Source organism: Pteropus vampyrus, unplaced genomic scaffold, assembly GCF_000151845.1.
Source record: "Pteropus vampyrus isolate Shadow unplaced genomic scaffold, Pvam_2.0 Scaffold141, whole genome shotgun sequence".
Taxonomy (NCBI): Eukaryota; Metazoa; Chordata; class Mammalia; order Chiroptera; family Pteropodidae; genus Pteropus; species Pteropus vampyrus.
This window is the reverse complement of record NW_011888922.1, coordinates 2,222,413-2,246,130: the sequence shown is the minus strand read 5'-3', so window position 1 is coordinate 2,246,130 and position 23,718 is coordinate 2,222,413. Positions and strand designations below refer to the sequence as shown.

The window sequence follows — 23,718 nt, the reverse complement described above, 5'->3', positions numbered from 1 at the left end:
AGAGGCGGGACATTTTAGGAACGGGGACCAATAGACTCGGAGAGGGCGGAGCTTCGGGCGACTGGCGGACCGGCTCACGCCGGGCGGGGCGACTGGGGGGAGCGTTTAGCCCAGAGGACCTGACCTAACCAAGGTGAGAGGTAAAGCACGGAGCCACGGGTCGCAACTCGGTGGAAAGAGGGCTTTGGGTGAGTTTTGAGGGGACTGCGGGAACTAAAACTGGCCACAAGATAGTGGTGGAAGTTGAGAATAATCAGAAGCAGGAAAAATAAGAATTAGGGGGACGGGGAAAGCACGATCTGGGAGAAGGTTGGAAACGGGAAAAGTAGATGCCCTTAATAAGAGGTTAGGGTGGGACCTTCGTGAGAAGTCTCTGCGGAAGTTTGCTGAAGGGTGTTGCTCTCTGCTGGGGTACGGGATTCTCGGCTTTGCTTTGGAAAGAGCAGGATCTGAGAGTTCTGGGATAAGAGGGCCTGAGGGAACAGGGCTCTGCGGGTATCACCAGTCTGAGGAGTTGGGGCCCTGCCAGAAGATCAAAGTCTGAAGGGACCGGCCTCTGCAGGAAGACCAAGGTGTGAGAGGACAACTCTGCTGTGGTTGCCAGGATATGAGAGAGAGGAGCTCTGTTGTGGTACTAGTGTCAGAGGGGACAAAGTTCTGTGGGGGACCAGAGTCTGAGGGTGTGGCTAAGACTCAAGTAATTAAGACAGCGAGCGTAATAGGAGACATGGTGAAAGAGCAAAAAGTTTAATAGGAAACAGGGTTCCGCTTCGTTGGGGGCAGCAGTGAGCATTCTCCCACAAAGAATCTCAGAAAACCTCCAGGGATGCAAAATGGAATGTGCAGCTTGGGATGCAATGTACATTACGGTTAGGAGCCTGATCTTTAGATTAAGCCAGACTTGAGTCCTAAATGAACCGCTTCATGACTTGGTGAAAGATTCTTCATTTCTGTGAACCTCTGTAAAATAGGGGTGATAATAGTACCTACATCACAGGGTTTTCCTAGATATTTCTTAGTAAATTGATTAGCACAATGTTCTGGCACATTGTAAGTACTTTAAAAATACTAGTTGCTATTGAAAAAAAGGCATTCCTCAAATTTAGATTAAATTTAGCTATAATTTGTACAGTTTACCACTTCGAGCCAAAATTATCAGTGTGCATTAGTACATCAGTACTATTAAACTTACATAGCACCTACTTCCTAAAAAGAATTTGAAGCAAGGTACACTATCAACCATGTAAAATAGGACAATTTATGATTAAGGAAAATAAAGAAATTTATAGGCAAATAATTATATTGGGAACAGAGAAAATGCTTACTACAATTAAACATTGAATTTTGTTCTGCGTTTTTAGGTAGAAAAGGAAAAACCATAGTGGTCTATGTCATTCTCATTATCTAAAGAAAGAATACTCATTTATCAAGAGAAAAATGCAGTTGTAAGGGGAATTAGTATTCTAGGTAATACTTGAATAGTATACAAATGCTTTTGGGGGGAAAAAATGTTCTTGTGAAACTTATCAAATATTTTGAATATTCCAGTTTGAGGAATACTAATGTAAGAAATTAAAGTCTATACAACAATGTGAATGTACTTCAGGCCATTAAACTATGCACTTAAAAATAGTTAAAATGGTAAATTTTATGTTATGTATATTTTACCACAATAAAAAAAAGAAAAATAAAGTCTTTAGGAAAATGTCTGTGGTTGTGAGTTTTCATTGCAAAAGGGAAGTTTTAGTTTAATATGTGGTAAAATATTGTTTTTAAGCAACACTGAAAAGAAACACTAAACTAAAATATATTGGTAGAACTCTCAAACTCCCAAGTATATATCTCTAGACCTGGGATGCTGAAGCCTCAGTTTAAGAAAAAGCTGACCCAGAACACATCTTTAACAACAACTTTGCAGAAAAGATACAAAAAAACCTCCATAAGATTATTATTTAATTGACTTTAAATAAAAGGCAGGTACATAATATTAAGTATAATCATATCTTTGTGAAGGAATTTTGATGGAAAGAACTTTCAAACCAAAAGAAAGATTTAATTACAGCATTATGTGAATCTTACACTCCACCCCTCCCTTTTTCTATTTCTTTGCTTTCAGATTTTCCAGCCCCTCACCTCCTGCTCTCCCATGAAGCTGTAAAATAACGTTGTAAAACAAACAAACAAACAAAATATAAAGCTTTATACTGTAGTTTCCTCCTGTGCTCACAATTTTTCAAAGGGGGACTGACAAGGTTAGAGTTTCTGCATTGTTAATCCAGATTGGAATGGAAACAAAGTCTTTGAGCATTAAAAAGTTATATTCACCCAAAAGGTAAGAGATGTTTAATTACAAAGCAAGATTTAGATTACACCTTCACTAAGTCTGTTCCTAAAAAGAAATTAAATGACACACACACATTGTACCACCATCTCTTCTGTCATGGAAGAAATGAAACATCTTCTGTTATACATAGCATGATTTTGTACATAGAAAATTCTAAGGAATCCACAAAAACTGTTAGAACTAATAAACAAGTTCAGCAAGTTTGCAGGATTAAAGATAAATACTCAAAAATCAAGTGTATTTCTATACACTCACAATAAATCCAAAATGAAATAATTCTATTTACAATAGAATCAAAAAGAATTAAAATTCTTAAGAATACATTTTTTAAGCATAAGTCTTAAAAATTAAAAAATATCGTTAAAGGAAATTAAAGACATCTAAATGGGAAGACATCCCATATTCATGGTTTAGATAACTTACTTTTGAAAAAATGGCAATCCTCAAATTGATCTATAGATTCAGTGCAATCTCCGTCAAAATCGCAGTTGGCTTTTTGTAGAAATTAACAAATTGATCCTAGTATTAATATGGAAATTCAAGGGACTCGGAATATCTTAAATAATCTTTTAAAAGATGAACCAAGTTCAAGGCCTCATACTTCCTGGTTTCAAAAGTACTACAAAGCTACAGTAATCGGGACTGTCATACAGTAATCAGTAATACTGTCATAGGATAGCTACTATGAACTGGATCGTGTCTCAAAATTCATGTGTTGAAGCTCTGTCCTCCAATGTGACTATATTTGGAGACGGGGCCTTTAAGGAGAAATGGAGGTAAGTAAAGTTAAATTAGGCCATGAGAGTGGGGCCCTAATCCTTTAGGACTGGTATCCTTAGAAAAAGGAAAAGAAACCAAGAAAGTTCATGCACAGCACTTATGCACAGAGAAAAGGCCATGTGAGGACAAAGCAAGGACTCCATCTGCAAACCAGGAAGAGAGGTCTCATCAAAAACCAACCCTGCTGGCACATATATCTTGGACTTCCAGCTCCAGACTGAAAGAAAATAAATTTCTGTTGTTTAAGCTACCTAATCTATGGTATTTTGTTATGGAAGCTCTCTTTCTCAACACACAATAATTATTTTACTTACTTCTTTTAAAAAACCACCTCATATTTTTAAAAGTTACCTTTTGAAAATTACATTATGGTTATTTATATATGTCTTCTCTAGTATAATATTAGCTCCTCAAGAACAGGAATTGTATTTTATATATTTTATCTTCCCCCCCTTGGCCCTTAAACTTTGCTTATATCTTTTGCTATATAATACATTTTAAAAATTGGTATTCAGAAGTTAAAGCTGCAAAAATGAATTAGTTATTAATGTTAGGCAGAAGTACCACTTTGTTATTTACTTGGAGATTAAATACAATTTAAGGAAATGTATATAGGTGCCAAATTGACAAGGGGTGGACTGTGATGGTTAATTTTATATGTCATCTTGTCTGAGCTATAGTATCCAGTTATTCAATCAAATGCTAAGCTAGGTGTTGCTGTGAAGGTGTTTTGTAGATGCAGTTAACATTTACAATCAGTTGACTTTTAAATAAAGGAGATTATCCTTGATGTTTTTGGTAAAGGCTTCATCCCATCAGTTGAAGTCCTTAAAAGCAAAACAGGTTTCCTTGAGGAAGAAGAAATAACACATCAATAATGCAATGACAAATTCTGCCCAAGAGTTAGCAACCTGCCAGCCTGCCCTACAACTGTGGACTAGCCAACCCCCACAACTGCATGTGCCACTTCCTTGAAATAAATCTCTTAATATGTATAATCTACTCGTTCTGTATTTTTGAAGAACCCTGACTGATATAAACCCCTTTTAGTTATTGTATTTTTCAATGCCAGAATTTCCATTTGATTCTTTTTTGAAATGTCTGCCTATTGAGATTCTGTATTCATTGAATCATTGTCATCATAATTTTGTTTAATTCTTTGTACATGGCTTTCTTTAGTTCTTTGAATTTATTATAATAGCTTCTTTGAAGTCTTTGCTAAATCCAACATATGGGAACACTTAGTTTCATTTGATGAGTGTCAGTCACACTTTTTGTTTCTCTGCATTTCTCATAATTTTTTGTGAAAACTGGACATTTTAGATAATATAAGAAGTCTGGATTCTGATTTTTCCTCAAAATGTTTTTAGTATATTGTTTGTATTTAGTCACTTGTGTAGACTACTTCTGTAAATTCTGTCTCCTGTGCAATGTGTGGACACTGAAATCTGTATTCAGTTTTTTTTTCTTTTTATTTTTAAGGTTGGCTTCCTATATGTCTTCTCGGTGCTATATAGTTTAGTGTTCAACTAAAGATTAATCAAAGGTTGTGTTCACATACCTCAACCCAGTAAGATTTTCACTCTCTACTGATGGATCAGTGTGGACTGGGGATTGCATTCATTTTTCAGGCTGTTTTCATGTCTTCCCTGGCTTCTTCTTGAGCCTTCTCATTTCTCCACTTTGCATGCTCTAGGCACCACTGGCCCAGAATGTTTTCATGACTTAGGCCCACTCCTATCTTTGATGCATATGGTTATAGCTTTTGGTCCACTCTGGACATATGGAGAGCTTATCAAACCCATTATGGCTGTGTCACCTCTGGGAAATTTCTGTTAAATCTCTGCCTACTCTGCCAATCCATTGCTTGCCTCAAATAAGCTCACAGTATCAAGGAAGCTGAGTGGTAGCTTCCTTGCCATATTCACTTACCACTAAGATCACAGTTTATACCATAATGCTCCAAATCAAGTGAGCCTCTTCTCGCCGTGCAGCAAGACTGTTGGTTTTCACGCCCTGTTCCAACCAAGTTGAACCTCTGTGCCAACAGAACCATGTGGGGGCATGAGAGTAGTCCCAGGCCAGAACAACAAAATACTTCACTGTCCTTATCTGAAGTTCAGTTCATCAACAAACACTTTCAGTTTATACTATACCTTTCCTATTATTTCTAGAGTGCCAAGTGGTTATTTTTGAAAGTTTTATCCAGTTTTATAGTCATTTTTTGGGGAAAGGATATGTCAACCTCCTCATTCCATCATGCTGAAGTCAATAACCACCTTTTAATATTATCTCCAAAAAAATATCCTGAGAATTCCCTCCAGATTCTGAGAAGTAATTGTAGAATAGTTTTTTGGTTGGATGATTCAGGATCCCAAGAAAAACATTTTACTTTTTAGACCTCCAAAGAAGAAGTGATGACTACATAAATGAGAAAGATGCTCCATAACTCACAGAGGACCAGGGGTTACTATTTTGTATATAATATTTAAAAATATATTTTACATATAGTATAGCTCTTGTATTTTGGAGCTGTTCAAACCTTACTTTATAACTGATTTAGTATATTTTTCTTTTAATTTCAGATTTCAGCTAAGTTCCTTATGTCTTCCCCTGAAATTGCTTCCCTTTCATGGGGGCAAATGAAAGTACAAGGCTCTACTAAAACCTACAAGGATTGCAAAGTGTGGCCAGGGGGAAGTCGCGCTTGGGATTGGAGAGAAACAGGAACTGAGGTAAGCTATTAGTGTTTGGTTGACTAAGGCTAACCAAGTGATTTCCAAACTCCTAAGCTATAATGGACCAAGTGAAAAGTAACTCTCTGTCTCTCTCTTTTGAGATATAATTCACATACCACTAAAGTCGCCAATTTTTTTTATTAGCATTTATTTGATGCTAAATTTACTCCTGAGCCATAAGTTTTTGTTTCTTCAGTTTCTTCTGGGATATCTTTTTCTTCTGTGCAAACTCCTCTTCTGGTTTAGGAACAATATGCTCTTTTTCAGTAAGGGTCATCTCAGTGTGGCAGAGAGAACTCATGTAGGCATTTATCCGCCCATGAGCTCTGTAAATTCTGTGCTGCATCTTGGGAGCTTTGTTCACCTGGATGTGCTCAATGACCAGAGACTCTAAATCTAAACCCTTAAGTTCATGTTACTCTATGCACTTTTAAGCAAATGTAGCAAAAATTCAGCACTCTTTTTTGGCTACCAACCCCCTTGTTCAGCTGCAATGTTTGGCCTGGGCACATCTACCGACACCACCATTGTAATGACGGAATGGCACACATTGCTTCTGTAAAGTGACATCCTTCAGATACTTGGTGGCTTTTCAGATATGCATACAGTTGATGGCCTGGATAGTTTCATGAATGCTTTTAAAGTGAATACCAAGATTTGAACCTCTTGATTTGCATGATTTTGTGGGGTTTTCTGGGTCAAGTGAATAGTGAACCATTTTTAGAAGTCACCTCAGGCTGCTTATGGGAAAAGCTAAAGTTGCCTTTTTAAAATATGCAATTCAAGAGACTTTTTATTGTCATAAACTTCTGCAATAGATACCACTAACACCAGAACACACTATCACTCTAAAAGGAAACTCTATAACTATTAGCAGTAGCTGCCCATTCTCCCCACCGCACCCCACCCCCAGCTCCTGGCAACTACTAATCTACTTTCTGTTGCTATTAGTTGTGCCTATTCTAGACATTTCATATAAATAGAATTATTTAATTCTCTTAGGTATGTACTTAGGATTGGAAATGCTGGGTTATATGGTAACTCTATGTTTAACCAGACTGTTTTCCAAAGTAGCTTCACCATTTTACATTTTAGATTTTAGGAATGTGTGACATTTCCAGTTTTTCTAAATCTCTCCTCACCAACACTTACTATTGTTTTGTTTTTATTATACCTCTCTAGTGGATGTGAAATATTATCTCATTGTGGTTTGAATTTGCATTTCTCTTACAATGCACTTCCTCCAGTATTCTCAGTGTGCCATTCCCAAGGTAGTCTCCCTTCCATGAGTGGAAGTTAGGTGAAAGAAGGGAACCCTTACCTCTCAACCACACTCACTGAGACTTGGCCTCAGCAACAGAAAGCGTGGGGGCAGGACATGGAACACTGAAGTCCTGTCTCTCCCAGGAAGAAGTCCTTCCAGCAGGGAGCTGAAAGGAGATATAGCCCTATGTCCTTCGCTTCAGCACTCTGAAGTGGAGTCTCCACCTCACAGAACTGGGATCTTTCTTTAAATACCGCAGAATCTCACCTTTCCTACCAAATTTTTATAGATTTTCTTGAATAGATGTTTCCTCATTTGCTGTTTGCTCATAGGACCATTTCCAAAGGCTTGGAATAGTTTTATCTTCTAGGTTTGTTTGTTTTTCTTTTGTTATTTAATAATTTTCTCTTAAGAGCAGGTTGTGGAGCTCTTCACACTGTAGTGGTGGTAGTTGATCCTTCAGTTTTGGAGGATAGTTTTACTGGATAGAGAATTCTTGATTGACAGTTTTTTTTTTTCTTTCTGCACTTTGAATATGTCATCTCACTGTTTTTTGGCTTCATTGGTTAATAATTAGAAATCAACTGTTTTATTAAAGGTGTCTTGGACTTGGCAAGTTGCTTCTCACAGCTTTCAAAGTTCTTTGTCTTTAGCTTTGGGCAGTTTGACGATGATATGTCTAAGTGTTAATCTCTTTGAGTTTATCCTACTTGGAATATTTTGAGCTTTATGGACATATAGATTGTTGTTTTTCCTCAGATTTGGGGAGTTTTCAACCATTACTCCTTCAAACATTTTTCCTGCCCCTTCTATCTCTCCTCTCCCGTGACCCCAATTATGAGTATAATGGTATATTTTATGGTGTCCCACAGGTCTCTGAAGCTCTGTTTGTCTTTTTTCTTTCCTTTTTCTTAGATTGGATCATCTCAATTGACTGATTTTTCAGTTTTGCTGATTCTTACTTGCTGTTGAGACCATTCAGTGAAATTTTCGTTTTAAAGCTAAGCAGGGTCAGGCCTGGTTAGTACTTGGATGGGAGACCACCTGGGAAGACCAGGTGCTGTAGGCGTAAAAAATAAAAAAAATTAAAAAATGAGGGATCATAAGCTGACAAGGTCCTTGCAATCTGTGAGGTCAACCAAGGGTTGCCTCACTTAAAAAAATTTTTTTTTCGTTTTAGTTATTGTACTTTTCAACTCCAGCATTTCTATTTGGCTTTTTAAATTTTTTCTCTTTATTGTTTATCTATTTGGTAAGATACAGTTCTCATACTTTCCTTTAGTTCTTTCAGTATGGTTTCTGAAACAATGATTGGAGAGAGGTTTCTTTACATTCCTAGAAAATAGGTGTTCTTTTCTTTTTTTTTTTTTTGCAATTTGGGGTATGCAGTCAACACTCAGCTAGACAGTTTAACCCATTTCCTATTTAGAAAAAAAATGCAGCTCACTGCCAGCATTAACTTAATTTTACATAAACATGCTCTTTGAACCAAATCTGACTGGTTTTCAGAGTGAAAATAAAATATAAAGACTGTTCTTGGAGTTATTTCTAAACAGAACTTGTCTCTAATCCTAATGTAACAGAAATGTATACATAAATTGGATTCATCAAATGACTCTAACAACTGTTCAAGAACAATGTTAACATCACTTGTAGGAATGCTACATTTTATAGGATTTGACATTTTCAGCAATCAAGAATTATTATATTTTGTAAATGGAAATACTACTAGTAAAAACAGAATGCTATACATAGAATGATGTCATTTGTTTCTAAAAGCTATCGATATACTAGAGTGATTCAAAAATAATAATAAAAGCAAGATATTTTGTGGCAAACTTTGGGGGTAAGGTTAGGACTGTAATCCGTGAGTTATCTCAGGGTAAACCCTGCAGCTGCAAGTACCAGCGAGTTTTCTCAGGGCAAATGGGAAATGGGTTAAAACTGCTGCTTTCTTGCTTATGCAGAGTCTCAGGTTTAGCCAGAGTCCTGACCTTATGGCTCTCATATATTATTCCTGAGCATGTACACAACCTTATATATTTGATTGGCCTTTTCAATACCAAGGTTCATATCAGATCTGTTCAAAACCCCCTGTGGACATTTCATTTCTCAGTTTTCCTTTTTGCGTTTTTTGGTTAACCTCTTATTTGTCCTGTTATCTACTGCTTTAGGCAGCTGTGTCGTTAAACTGTCTCCAACTGTTTTTGACAAACTTCTCTGGAGGAAAAGGTGGTTTGCGCTGGCAAACTCCAAGTCATATCAGATAAGGACAGCCTATGAGTGCGGTCTTTCAGAAAACCAGCAGATAGGTCAAATAATGACAGTTCTCTGGGATTGGGAATTTGAAAGAACTTTAATCCATTATTCCACCTTATGTGACCACCAGGCTGGTCCTTTTCACTGTGATTGTATGTTGTTGCTTTTCAAGGCTACCACAGACTGGGGATGGGATAGATTGGAATAAGGCAAGCTAAAACTGCACAAAGCTCATTTTCAGCCAATTTTCTTTAACAAACACACCCCGAATTGTTGGAAAACTTTATTAATTTGCAATGTACAGAAAAAGTTAATTCTATTTTTGCCAGTGTTCTCATTGCTTTTATGGAGGAGACAATTTTTAAAGGTTTTTAATAAACATTTTTACTGATGTCACTCAGAAGTAACTATTTCAGATTCATATTCATGCAGTGGTGTGCTAGATGTGGCTTTCACTGGCTCTTGAGAACTGATTCTTAAATTTTCAGGAATTTTGTAAGACAGTTTTTAGACACAGCTGTTATTAAATCTACTTAAATAAATCATTTAAAACATTGGTAATACTGGATGTGAGGGTGATCTGGCTGCGACATCTTTCACCCCATTGATCGCCAGGGTTGATTCGGCTGATCTGGCTGGTTAGGCAGGGGTCCCCTTCCTCCCTCACCGCTCCTTGTGCGTCCCTCCCAAAGCTGCGCGCTCTGTCGAAGAGGACAACCTTCCCGGATAGAGGAGAGGACCGTTCTTTGGTCAAGGGTATACGAGTAGCTGCGCTCCCCTGCTAGAGCCTTCAAACAAGCTCTCAAAACATAGGCAATACATACTTAAAATTCATGACTTCCTAATTATTTTACTACATTCTGTGCTCTTGAAGTTATTTACATCTGTTGTTATTTGTGAAGTGAAAATACTATGTGCTACTACTCTACTGTACATCTCTTACTAACTGCATTCAGTGATGTCACATTGGTAATTAAAAACATGTATTTTGAAATCAGCATGGTGGGAGTATTTATATCACAGAAACTGTAAAACACTACCTCTTAAGGTTATTTTGGTCATTGCAGTTTTATGGCTTTAATTTTTTTATGGCTTTAAAAATTATTATATGTAAGTTTATTTTATTACAAATTATAAAGAATAATAGACCTATATACTTTTTCAATTTTAAAAATAAAATCTTAGAAATACAGTTAGATCTCTTTCCCTACTTCCTTATCAATATCCTGAATTTCCTTTATACTTTTCAAATATTCATATGTATCCAAACAGTATTTTGTATTGTTCTTCATATTCAAAATTTTATATTAATGGTATCATCTATTGCCCACTACGTTGCTGTTATTTTTGTATTTAGGTCTTATTATACTTTTGTTTCTCCTTTTTAGAAGGTATACATTGTACAGTAAGTCCTCACTTAATGTTGTCAATAAGTTCTGTGACTTAAAGTCAAACGACATATAGCAAACCAGTTTTATCATAGGCTAATTGCTATAAACAAGAGTTAAGTTCCTACAGTATCTCATCAACCTAACAAAATGACATTGAATGAAATGTTATTTGAGGACCTGCTGTATTTCTATTTGTTTAGTGGTTATCTTTAGAATTGTAATATATTATGTTTAACCATATGAAACTGACATTTTTGTTGGTTAATATTGTGTAGGTAAGAGCTGAATATCAACAATTTTGTGTAGTTCATCCTACTATCTTAACAAAGTCTAAAATTAATTTTTATCTTTACCTCAAAATACTTCCCTTTCATCACTTCCCTTCTATCTTACATGTTGTTATCCAAAAATTTACTTTCTTCAAAAGTAGATTATTTTCTTATACTATTTATTTTTTTTACAACATTTTATTTTTTAATTATTACAATCAATGTTACATGTATACCAGTCTCCTTGTTTATCATTCCTTCTCTCAATGTAGATCTTTTGGGAACTTGTAAATTAATCTTTTACAAGTTCCTTTAGTGAGGATCTTTTGGTGAACTCTCTCAGTTTTCATTTGTATGTAAAGGTCTTAATTTTTCTCATTTTTCTTGGTATTTTATGTTGACAATAATGTTTCCAGCACTGTATCAGTGGGAATCCTGAATGGTCTAGTTATATCCTTGACATTTATCCTGACAAAGATTTACATTTGCTTCTTCTTAGCATCCTATATTACTCTCAATCTGGGATTACTAGTTAATTTCTTGTCTGAGAACTTCCCAGATCAACCTGATAGTGTACATTTGAACCCCAAACTGATGTGCAAGCATGTTTGTGATTATAAATTCTCAGGGGAGATTTTTTTATCCTCACAACCAGCACAGCCTAGGCTGAGGCAGACAGGTTTCCTTGTCTTTTCCCTTTTCCAGTGGTTGGATTTTTTTTGTCAACCCTTTTACTGAATATGGATTTAAAAAGGATACTTTGCACAATTTGGAGGGTTGTAAACTATTCCAGGGTTCCACATTGCTCTTATCTCCTAGTCTCAGAGTGTCTCATAAAATACTATGAGAATGGCAAATGCCCCAGAGTTATTGTAGTATCAGTTCACCATTCTGATTTTCAACTCTCTCTTCACTTTTGGCCTCTGAGAATGTCTCTCTTCTTTCTGCAAGTTCAGCTTTGCATTTCAAGGGACATTTATTTTTTATTCAGCATTCGTAAGCATTTTATTAAAGGAAATTTTTCAGGTTTAATAATCTACCACATTGTTCTGCATAGAAAGGAGTCATACCCACATAATCAGGCCCCACATAGAAAGAGAGCCCCAAAACACACTCTCTGTTCATGCTTTGATGTTTAACCACATGTACTCATTGTTTTGATCCAGACACCTAGTTGCTTATTGGCTACCAACCTGGATCTAAAAGGAAGGAATATATCTAGATTGGTAAAAGAAATTAGGAGGGCATTGAGATGCAGAAGGAACATAATGAGAAGGCTGAGGAATAAGTACCCAAATGCTTGTGAACCAAATGACCTCATTGGATTGTTTCGTAGAGCAAAGCTAGAGAGGTACAAGAATATGGTTGACAGTATCTGCAGAGCTTAGTTTATATTTTATGCAGTGGACAAGGTATAGCCACCTTAGGTACTTATGTAGGAGACTGATGTGTCTGACAAAGATTATCCAGTACTATGGGTTTAAGATAAATTAGAGTACTAATTTATAATTTATGAGTATGCCATGCTGAAGAAATTTTTCTCCGCAAAAATTGATATCAGTGTATATTATATTTTCCCATAAAAGACTATGATTGATATTACAATTAACCTCATTATTTAAGGAAATTTAACCACAAAGAAGTATTAACTTAGGCACAGAGCTAGAAAAATGTGAAATCAAAATGTGAAATCAAGTAGTGCACCCAGGTCACATTCCCATTTTCTTTCCCATTCCTTTCTACTACATCATGATTCCTCTTACAAATTTTAAGATTAAAACTTACAAAACTGTTAAGTGTCATTGATGATTATAGGAAAAATCAGAAAGGTTTACTATAAATTTAGTTTTTATCTTATTAAGTTTCATTTGTCAGCAAGATATGTAAGAGGAAGTATTCTAGAACTAGTTGGAGAGATTAGAACTGGGAAAGCTAAGAGGAAAAGCTGAGGTGTTGATCTATATAGCTCATCTGTGTGGAGGCAGAAGGGCATAGGATCAAAGCTATTAAGCCTCAGAGTCCTCATCTACAAAATGGAGATAATTTATCTGCCTCATAAGAGTTGTCCTAAAGATTAATGCACTGTGCTGGATATGGTGCAGGCACTCAGTAAATGGAGCTGTTATTGTTAAGTTAGTATTAACGTGGATGAAAATGAGACAACAAATTTATAAATTATTAAGGAGGTGAAATTGAAGGGTAAGGCCATTTGTTAGATTTAGCAGGTGAGAGAATTCTAGCATGGATAAATGGATACATGTGGTACCATTCATTGAGATTGGGTAGATCAGAGGAAAAACAGATGTGTTTGTGTGTAGGGCAGAGGTTAGTTGAGACAATGATTCACCCTTTTGGAATATGTTGAACTTATATTAAGGCATCTAGAGAGAAATGGTTAGTAGACTTTTAGATCCATAGGTCTGGGCACTATCACATTTTAGCTGGGTAACCTTAAACAAGTTATTTAGCCTCTCTGTGCCTCAGTTTAATAAAAGGAGAATAATGATATCTGTTTATCATGAGCTGATGTAAAAGTAATACATGGGTTGGGAAGAATCAATTTTTAAAATGTATGCAACTTGCCTTGCTTATGCAAATTTATTCTTTCCTTTCTCTCAATCAGTATTTCTGTGTGTGATTCATGGATCTGTTACATCAGAATCACCTAGAGACCTTGTTTAAAATGCATGTTTTCTTTCTCTATCTCGCTTCCCCCACCTATTGAATCAGAATCTCTAGGGGTTGAGATCTGGAAAATAATGTACTTCAAGGAGTTGCTTTAAATACTAAATGTGTTCATCTTTGTAAAGCATCTATCACAGTGCCTATCACATAGTAGATACTTGATTAATTTTCTTCTCTTCCTTAGTTACCTAGCACAATACCTAGCACATAACAATGCTCAAGACTTAGTTTCTCTCCTTGTTACTGTAGAAGTAACCAAATTGCTCCTCTGGTTAATATAAAAATGATCAAGTTGCTTCTTTAAAAAGAGTCTTAGACATGAAACACTGATTTTTAGATCAAATGCTGCTTGATAGTCAATCTTTGAGGGAAATAAGTGTCTGACAGTGTTTAGGGGAGTTCTTATTACTTGGGACCACTACATTTGTTTATGCCATCAACTGATGGAGATATTATCTCTAGTTATTTTTTATGCTCCAAATATATAGTAGTATTGTTCAGCTATTCTTTTTAGGAAACCACCTCAAAACTTAGTAATGAACACTAATAAGCATTTATTATCATGCTTTGTAGATCCATCTGGAGCAGCTCTACTTCAAGCTGCAGTTGGCAAGTTGGCTAGGTGGGCTCTACTCTGTATGTCTCTAATCCTCCTTGGACCACCGAGCTAGCCATTACCTGTTCTTCTCATGGTGATATCATTGTGAGCTCATGAAGCTCACAAGCATAAGCCTCACTGAGAAAGTACATTTCAAGGCTTTGCTCACCCCAGGTTTACCAACATCAGTGAGGCATGGAAATATATTCCGTCCACAGTAAGAGGGCAAAAGGAGTGAATATTTGCTGAACAACCATCGAAACTATCGAAATGGTCAGTTGCATGTTGGACATCTACATATGAATTATTCCTTGGGCAGCTTAAACTTAACATATCCAAAGCTGATTTCATTGCCTTTTTCCTACCTCCCCACCCCCTGCACATCCAGGTACTTTCTTATGTTCCCTACCTCCATTAATAGTATCACTATCCATATAGTCACAGCCACTTAAAAGAGAAACAGCAACAATTTTTATTTCTCTATTTGTGTGCATCTGATTTGGCCTCAGCAAGTTCTTTCAAATTTACTCCATCCTCCTGCCTCAGTTTTCTCACCCGGACTATGGCATCAGTCTCCTACCTGGTCTTCTACCTTTTCAGGTCTATCTTCTGTTATAATTTCTAAAAAATAAAGTTGGTCATGTCTCTGTTCTGCTTAGAAAACCTCGATGGCTTTTTAAACACCTCAAAATTAAACAGGATAGTGTTCAAGGCCTGTTTTTTATGATACAGTTCTAAATTCTTCTTTCAATCTTTCCTCCCATAGTTCATAACACACATCTGAGGACCTAGCTATCCCATACCAAATACTTATTGCCTTCCAAAACTACCATGATCTTTCATTCTGTACCTTTTGTGTCTTTGCTAAAACAATTTCCCTTACTTGGAATGATCTGCTACCCTTTGTACATGTCGAAATACTATATATCCTTCAATTCCTAGCTTTTGCATTATCTCCTTTATGAAGCACTTCCTCAGAATCCTTGTGTGACTGAGCTGCTTACTCCCTTCTCAGTATTTCTGTAATACTTCCTGCCTCTATTTTAGCACTTAGTGTGTACCTATTATACAGAGTGTGTATCTATTTCCCTCACTAAGTGGTGAACTCCCTAAGGGCAAGAACTGTACATTTAGCACAGAGCCCAAAGTAGTTCAATAAATTTTTGCCACATTGGATTTTTCATTATAAGGGTCATTAAACAAATTTTAAAAAATATTTTGTGACATTCTCTCTGAGGTAGGTTAATATGATTCTTTTTTTGTTGTTGTTAGTTTAAGAGGGGAGAGGGGCAGATTTTATAGTGATTATAAAATAGAAATATGAAGCAAATTTATTGTCTTCAACAAGTGTCCTTGGAAATAATAATTACTATCACTTCCCAAATCTCTACCCATCATTCAAACTACTGCGTAACTGGTCAAATATAGCTTTTCCAGGGTCACACAAATATTTTTTGGAACCAAGTTTGAACTTGAGTCTTACTATGAAGCCCATAGTTTTCTAATGCTAAACTTACAAAATAGCTGTATGAATAGTACAATACACACCCTCTATCTAAATTCCCAAGTTGTTAACATTTTACCATATTTTTCTCTTTAAACGTATATGCACACATGTGCCCCCCCCACACACACACACACTCCCCCCGATCATTTGAGAGTAAATGGTAGATATATTTCAGGACTTCTCTCCTAAGAACATTAACACTCTCCTACATAGCTATAATACCATTATCACAAGCAAGAATGTTATCGATACAGTATTATCTAATATGCGGTCTACAAATTTTCTCATAGTCCCTATAATATCCCCCATAACTCTTGTTGGTATTGTGGTTTTATTTTTATATATAATACAGGCAATAAGTATAAAGTGGAACATAATTCTCAGAGAGTTGTACAGTCAACCAGACTAGAGGTTCTAGTGCTTGGGACAATGTTGTTTTAGTCTCTTCATCTAAAACCTCCTCATTTTTTTCTCTTTTATGACGTAGATAGTTTTGAAGTGTCTGGGCCAGTTGTTTTATAGAATAGTCCATGATTTAGATTTATCTGATTTTTAAATCATGATCGATCATTTTTTTGGTAAGAATTCTTCACAGGGACAGATTACAGAGATCCTTTAACCTTCATTCACAGAATATGCTTTTATCAGCAACAACCAGATAACAGCATTGCTACTAACCACTTATCCTCACTTCATTTTGGCAGAAGGAAATGCTTCCTTGAAAGTGTAATTTAGGAATGTTTTCTTTTCAAATTTGACATAAAAAAGGGGGAAATGTCCAAGCCATATAGGATGCCACTCTGTTATTTAACCAGCATCGTGGGGATTAGCTGGACATTTTCCCACAATAGCTTTCCCCCAAGAAAAAACAATAAGCTTTTACAAAATCATGTGATGTAAAGCCTCTTAAAGAAGAGAAACAGAATTGGACAGTAGGGAAGAGAGCCTTACTGGTGTGCTTCCAGGGACTGGAAGAAGCAGAGGAGGAGCTGTGGCAGGTTGAGGATGCCTCAATAACAGGCCTCTGCACAAAGCTGTGAATAATCACTCACCAAATGCCTGCATCCACAGGCTATTGCAGTTATCTTTCATTGCTCTGTATTGTGACACCCTGGGCCTGCAGTATGGCATGCAGCAGCCAGATTCGTCACTTGAGTTCTGTTGATTGGCAACCCTGATGGGCTGCTGCTGTGTCCAATCTCTGAATCTCCAGGTGATTATGATTTTGCACTCTCTTAGGACCTTTCACTTGTTTTCGAGCTCTGGTCTTATTTCCTTATACTAGAATGTGAGCTCTTAAGAGTCTAGAGATCCTCACAATAGTTGCCATTCTTTGTTAAATTAAGGAATCATTCAGCAATTCAGGTAAATGCATTTAATTAGGAAGGTGAAGCTCTCTATCCCTGATTTGTAACTCTTAAATATTTACCTTGGTCATAGCCCCAGAAAAAAATTTTAGGTTCTTCATATCAGCACTGTTCAGCTCAGAGTGGATCTAGGATTGATCACAGAGCTGTGGAACTAAAAATGGAGCCTAATCCAATCATCTTACATTCTTTAAGAACCAATTATTGTAATCAAGTGAAAAAATATCCCTTTTGTTTTGCTTTGAAAAAATTTATGAACCTAAATAACTTTATAGAAAAAGAATCTAATCTCTCCCAATTTCTTCTGATCTTTGTGGAGAATGGGCAAAGGTGAGGGCAGAGATACTGTTTAGAAACTTCTGGGCACTAGCTCTGCATCTTCTCCCAAGATGAGGGTGTACCCTTGCTGCTGATCACTTTGGTTCATTCTTTGACATGAATATTAGAACACTCTGATATTCTCTAAAACATAAGCTCCTACATTCTTAGTGTAAGTGCCTTAGGAAGGTGCTAATGAGATAAGTCTGAATATAAGAGTACTAGTGAGAGAGACTGGCTTTGTTGGCTCTAGAGCACTCACTAAGTGAAGAATGTCAGCAGCAGTGGCACACCCCACAGGGAATCAAGAGACATAGAGAAAGCCAGCAAAGATATACTGCATCTGTTCCTGCTTTGTGTAGCCACCTAGCTTCTGTTAAGTTTTGTTTACTTGGCTAAATCAATCAGGAAGTGTGTGACTGTATTTGATCTCTTCCTGCTTTTTTATTTTTTATTTTATTTACTTTTAAATTTCCTGTTTATTTTGTAATAATTTCAGACTTACAGAAAATTACAAGAATAGTACAAAGAATTCTCATTTTTACCCAGGTCCAAATGTTAACACTTTATCATAGTTTCTTTATCCTCCTCTCCACTGATATTTTTTTCTGAACTATTGCAGATATTATACCCCTTTACTCCTAAATACCTGTATTTTCCCCCAAATAAGAGTATTCTCTTACATAATCACAATACAATGATCAGAATCAAGAAATTAACATTGATACAATTACCTAAAATACAGATCTTATTAATATTTTGCCAATTGACCTAATACAGGTGTCACATTTACTTGTCATATTAATGGATCATATAGTATGTAGTCTTTTGAAACTTGCTTTTTTCACTTAGCATTATACATAAGATTCATCCATGTTGTTGTATCAATAATTTGTTCTTTTTTATTGCTGAGTAGTATTCCGTTGTTTGGATTATAGTACAGTCTGTTTATCTGTTCACCAGTTGAACATTTGGGTTATTTTCAGTTTGAGACTATGACAAATAAAGCTGCTGTGAACATTCATGTACAGGTCCTTGTACGAATATGAGTTTTCATTTCTCTAGGATACATACCCAAGAGTGTGATTGTTGAGTCGCATATGTTCAATGTTATGAGAAAATGCCAACTTTCCCGCTACATTTACATTTCTACTAGCCACCTAAAATGAGAGATCCAATTCGTCTGTATCCTCATCAGCATCTGGTATCTCATTGTAATTTTAATATACACGTGTGTCCATAGTTATGATATTGAGTGTCTTTTCATGTTTTTCATAGCCATCCATATATCTTCTTTGGGAAAGTATTTAAATACTTAACACATTCTTAAAAATCATATTGTTTTCTTATTGTTGTATTTTGAGAGTTCTTTATATATTCTGGACACAAGTCCTTTGTCAGATGTGTGATGTGCAAATATTTTCTCACAATCTGTAGATTTTCTTTTCATCTTCTTCACAGTGGTGAGAGAGAACATGCTATGGTTGAAGAACTGATAGAAAGCCTATGTGACCAGAGTAAGGAACATGAAGAAAGTGATAGGCAATGAGATTGGAGAGGCAACGGGAATTTACAGATTATGTTAAAGAGTGTGGCATTTGTTCTAAGGCAATAAGAAGCCATTGAATGCTGTTAAGCAGAGGAGTGACATGACTGGATTTGTGTTTTTAAAAGATCCCTTTGGTTACAGTTGAAGAACGAATATTGGAAAAGGCTAAATTGGTTTTACGAGACCAGTTGGAAAGTTACTGCAATAGTCCAAAGAAGTGATAGCGGCTTAAACCAGGGTATTGTCAGTGGAAATAAGAGAGGAATGGACATGTCCAAGAGATAACTAAGAAGTAAATGTTTGGTTGGTACCATTATGTCCAGTCCTTGAGGGAAATGTTTAATGTTTCAACATTATATTTGATGTACAGCTATTGGTTTTTCTTAGATGTCCTTCATCTAAGGAAGTTTCCCTTCTAGTTTAGTTTGCTGAGAACTTTTTTAAAATCATAAATACATTTAGTTTGTTAAATGCTTTTTCTTTATCAGTTGAGATGATTACATGCTTTTTCATCTTTACTCTGTAGTGAACTACATTGAATTTTTAATGTTGAACCAACCTTGAATTTGCTGTTTTGTTGAGGATTTTCATTTAATGTTTAGAAGAGAATTTGCCAGTGAAGTCATCTGTGCTATTTTTCAGCAGCTCTTTCCCTATACCTTGTTTAAGTATGATTAGAAGGTACCCCTTCCACAACCACTGCATCAAGGCCTCCTTATTCTAGTATTTCTAATATTTCAAGAGCCAGTTAGAAAAGCATGTTTTCCCTGACAACTTCCCATTCATATCACTTCTGAGATCCTTGACTCTTATTTTATCTCATCTTTTTGTGACTATTTGCATATATTTACTAAGCTTACCTGACTAAAACTTCTCCAAGGACTATTTGGTTCATCTCAGTATCTCCAGTGCTTAGCATAGGGTGCAGTGCAGAGTAAGTGCTCAGTAAATGCTTGTTGACTGAAGGAAGGAATAGAGATAGACAAATCAGGGAAGAAAAGCTTTGTCTCTCTGAGCTTCAGTGCTGACTGAGAGTGTCATCCTTGTGCACACACATAATAGGTAAAGCCTAGTAGCTGGGCTGGTATTCACAGACTCTAACTCCCATATCCCCTTTGCTGAAGTGGAAGCAGTTCGGAAGTCACCATCCTTTAATGCTGTATTAATGTTCATTAAATACTTTACCTTAAATATCCCTAGAAGAATCTGGGAAAACTTTGATAGGTAGGTTTTAAAGCATCAATAGAATTTTTCCTGGAGCGAGTGAGAAAGGGGCTCAGAAAAAGGAAATAGTGTGGGGGACTCTTATGAAATCTTTCCACAGTCTCACCCAATTTTGGCATGTGGTCCAAGTGCTTTATTCTCCTACCTCATCTCTTTCTACTCCCTCACCTGTCAATTTTACTCCAGTCATACTTAACTATCTGTAGTTCACTAGGTTTCTCTTTCCTCTGAGCCTCTGTACCTGCAATTCCCTGTACTTGGAATGCCTTTTTCCCTGATTTTCTTTAACTTGGCTAATTCCTGTTTGTCCTTTAGGTCTCGGCTTAAATGTCCCCTCCTGTGGGATGCCTTCCCTGACTGCCTACTCTGACCCTCCTTTTATACGTGCAGTCCTAGGGAAAAAGCCCTGAGATTGATAATCTACCTCCATAAGCATAAGGCAGAGAGAGACTTAAGAAAGAGGCTGGTCACTCCAGTCTGGTCATTAATAGAGTTTATAAAGGGAAACGTACATACGAGGCATGCTGTGGGCAGCTGCAAGACAAAATGGATCACGTACCACTTGGCAGGCGTCAGAGAATTATATAGGATAAATGGGGGCGGGGAGGGGGGAGTAGTTATGCGGACTAGTAAGTGAATGCTACCAAATACAGGAAATTACATTACATGCTTGACCAGGTCAGAACAACCACCTGTCCCAGGAACCAGCACATAGCAAGGGAGGGCTGCTGATTTATGTCATAATGAACATAATCAGACAATTTCTAAGGGGGGGCTGCAGAAAGCAACCTCCATTCTGGCCTGGATCCAGCTTATGGGACAGACAGTGGTCATGTCATAGAAGTCTCTCTTCCACATACTCCAGGTCTGAATTTGGTGCTCTTTCTCTATGTTCTAAAACACACTGAACTTGTTTCCTTGTCGTACTTGTAAAACTACTTAAATTTCATTTTAGTCTTCTTTCACTAGACTTAGAGCTCCTTAAGGGCAGCATTGTAACTTCTGTTATTCTCAGGGCCCAGAACAAAGCTTGGCACAGAGTAAACCTCAATAAACATTTCTTCAGTTGTATGAATGGGTGAATGAATGAATCCCACAAGAATGCCAACTGCAAAGAAAGATTAAAAGAGCAGGTGGCTGGTATACTTTTTCTTTCCACACCCAGCATTCTCCTGGTGTGCAGCCTGCAGATGTGGAGGAAGTTGTCAAGAAGGGTGTGCAGACCCTTGTGATTGGCCGAGGGATGAGTGAGGCCTTGAAGGTAGGTATGGGTGAGCATAGCATTCATGAGGATAGTTGCTGATCTTTTGGATCTTTACATTAGAGATAAGTCTTTCTTGAGAGTTCATCTCTATAGATCATGCACTCTCATTTTGTTGATGAGCTACTGGATGGCCCAGGATAAAATAATCACTTCATACTACTGTCCTCATCAGGGTTGGAGTCTCTAGTCTCTACCTAATCTTGGACTTGTATTGTTGCAACTATTTCTCAGAAATTCCTCAATCTTGGAATTTCTCAGGCTCTCCAACTATCAAGATACATTTGGTTCTTCAGATTTTTATAGTACTTTTTATTTCCTTGGATGCATTCAAGTTATGTTTTTCCCTTTTCTGGAAAAAAAAAATTTACTTACAGAAATAATACATGCTTACTGTAAAAGAGTCAGTGCAGAAATGTAGAAGAAAACGGTGAAAGATTTCCCCTCCCCAGTCTCCACACTTAGGTGTACTGATCCAATTTTCTATGCATCTGCAAATATATACACATACAGATACACATGAAAACACTTATGACCATTTTTACATTAATAGGATTATACTATACATATCATATTTTGTAACTCTGTATTCACTTACATTATTACATTATGGGCAGGCAGCCTTTCATATAAGTATATAGAGATCTACCTCATTCTTTATATAGATGTCCTAAAATCCAGTTCCTTACTGATGAAGGTGCCCTTTATTTATATATTTTAGTTTAACTTAATTAATAATCCCTATCTGTAAAACTGCTATTATAAAATTTTTCAATTATGTTTGATATAGAAAAGTAATATAGGGCATTTAAAAAAATATTTCAGAAATTTTCTGAAAGTCTAAACAAAATGTCTTTAAAAAAAATATTCAGGACAAGCCAAAGTTGAGAATATCTAATAATAGCTGCCACTACTGAGAATCTTTCATATAAATTAATTTACAAATATTTATTCAACACTTTCTATGGGTTAGACACTATTCTAGGTATGGGGAACAGCAAGATAGAATAAACAATCTACCCTCTTGAATAATTAAAAAGTAGATAGTTTCAGATCATAATAAATGCCATGAAGAAAATAGTGACTCATAAGAGGCTTTTCTGAATGGGGTGGTCAGGAGAGGCCTTTCTGAGAAGACATCTGAGCTGCAGTATACACATACATTAGTTAATTTCATCCTCACACCAACCCTGTGATACAAATATTATTATCCCCATTTTACAGGAGAGGAAATTGGGGTTGAGACTTCAGATAGCAGGCCTGTCTCTTGGTTGGTACATAGCAAAGTTAAAATTTAGACTCAGGATGGGTAGACTGACTCAAACATTTAAAATTTACGTAGTTTGGGCTCTGCACCGTAGTAGTCATTTTACATACCTTAGCTAAACTGGTTCTCATACCAACCCCGTGAGCTAGGTCTTATTATCCCCATTTCCAGACATGGAAACAAGGGCTCAGAGAATTTAATTCACCCAAGGTCATACCACTAGCAAGGACTAAAATCCAAAGCTGACTCCAAAATCCATGGTTTTTGCATTTCACCTGAATTATACACCAGCATATGATCATACTTCTGTCAACTTCTTAGAAGCCTTTTTTGACTCCTTGGGGTTCACTGCTAAATTTTTGACCAGTGATACTCCGAGTGACTTATGAGTGAGTTGTCTCTATCTAGTTCTGTACAGTATACTTGCCTCAGGGCAGAAAAGAAGCCCTAGGGCGGGGGCCTTTCCTCCTGACTTACTCATCTTTTTCCTCCTTCCCAGGTGCCCCCATCAACTCTGGAATACCTTGAGAAACAAGGCATTGATGTGCGGGTCCTCCAGACAGAGCAAGCAGTGAAGGAGTATAATGCCTTGGTTGCTCAAGGTGTCAGGGTGGGAGGGGTCTTCCATTCCACCTGCTGATGGAACCTTAAGAGAATAAATCACTAAGCAACCAGTGCCTGTGACTATCACTCTTACACTCCCCACACCAGCCTCTCCAAGCATTTTTGAGCAGCTGCTCATGACAGGTCCTGTGCTAAGCTTTGGGATGCATGGATGACTAAGGGGGAGGGGACTGAAAAATAAGGAGAGGAGATGGATGTTTACCAAAGTTTTAAAATGTGGTAAACATTAGGTCAGAAGTATGAGAAAATAAAGGCAAAAATAAAGCCTTATGC

The 23,718-nt window shown here is 36.7% G+C and overlaps 1 protein-coding gene across 4 annotated transcripts; it reads left to right on the top strand.

Annotated features, from left to right (window-relative positions):
• Window positions 1-41: 41 nt before the first annotated feature.
• On the top strand, window positions 42-23,498 carry AAMDC (adipogenesis associated Mth938 domain containing). 4 transcript variants are annotated; one of them, XM_023535515.1, is made up of 5 exons: window positions 82-188; window positions 2,117-2,332; window positions 5,710-5,859; window positions 21,459-21,554; window positions 23,321-23,497. In XM_023535515.1, the coding sequence occupies exons 3-5, from the start codon at window positions 5,728-5,730 to the stop codon at window positions 23,459-23,461; spliced, it is 369 nt and encodes a 122-aa protein (XP_023391283.1). In that variant the 5' UTR covers window positions 82-188; window positions 2,117-2,332; window positions 5,710-5,727; the 3' UTR covers window positions 23,462-23,497. The 4 variants fall into 4 exon arrangements, with proteins under 4 accessions (XP_023391285.1, XP_011366671.1, XP_023391283.1 ...); XM_023535516.1 differs by having other exon boundaries at window positions 118-133; XM_023535517.1 differs by lacking the exon at window positions 2,117-2,332 and having other exon boundaries at window positions 42-133.
• The last annotated feature ends 220 nt before the right edge of the window (window positions 23,499-23,718 follow it).

Bases quoted from the DNA above. Each gene is read 5' to 3' on its own strand.
- AAMDC (XM_011368369.2), top strand. From the start codon at position 5,728: ATGTCTTCCCCTGAAATTGCTTCCCTTTCATGGGGGCAAATGAAAGTA. The intron at 5,860-21,458 runs GTAAGCTATTAG...TTCCACACCCAG, and splicing joins GGAGAGAAACAGGAACTGAG to CATTCTCCTGGTGTGCAGCC. The intron at 21,555-23,320 runs GTAGGTATGGGT...CCTCCTTCCCAG, and splicing joins GGATGAGTGAGGCCTTGAAG to GTGCCCCCATCAACTCTGGA.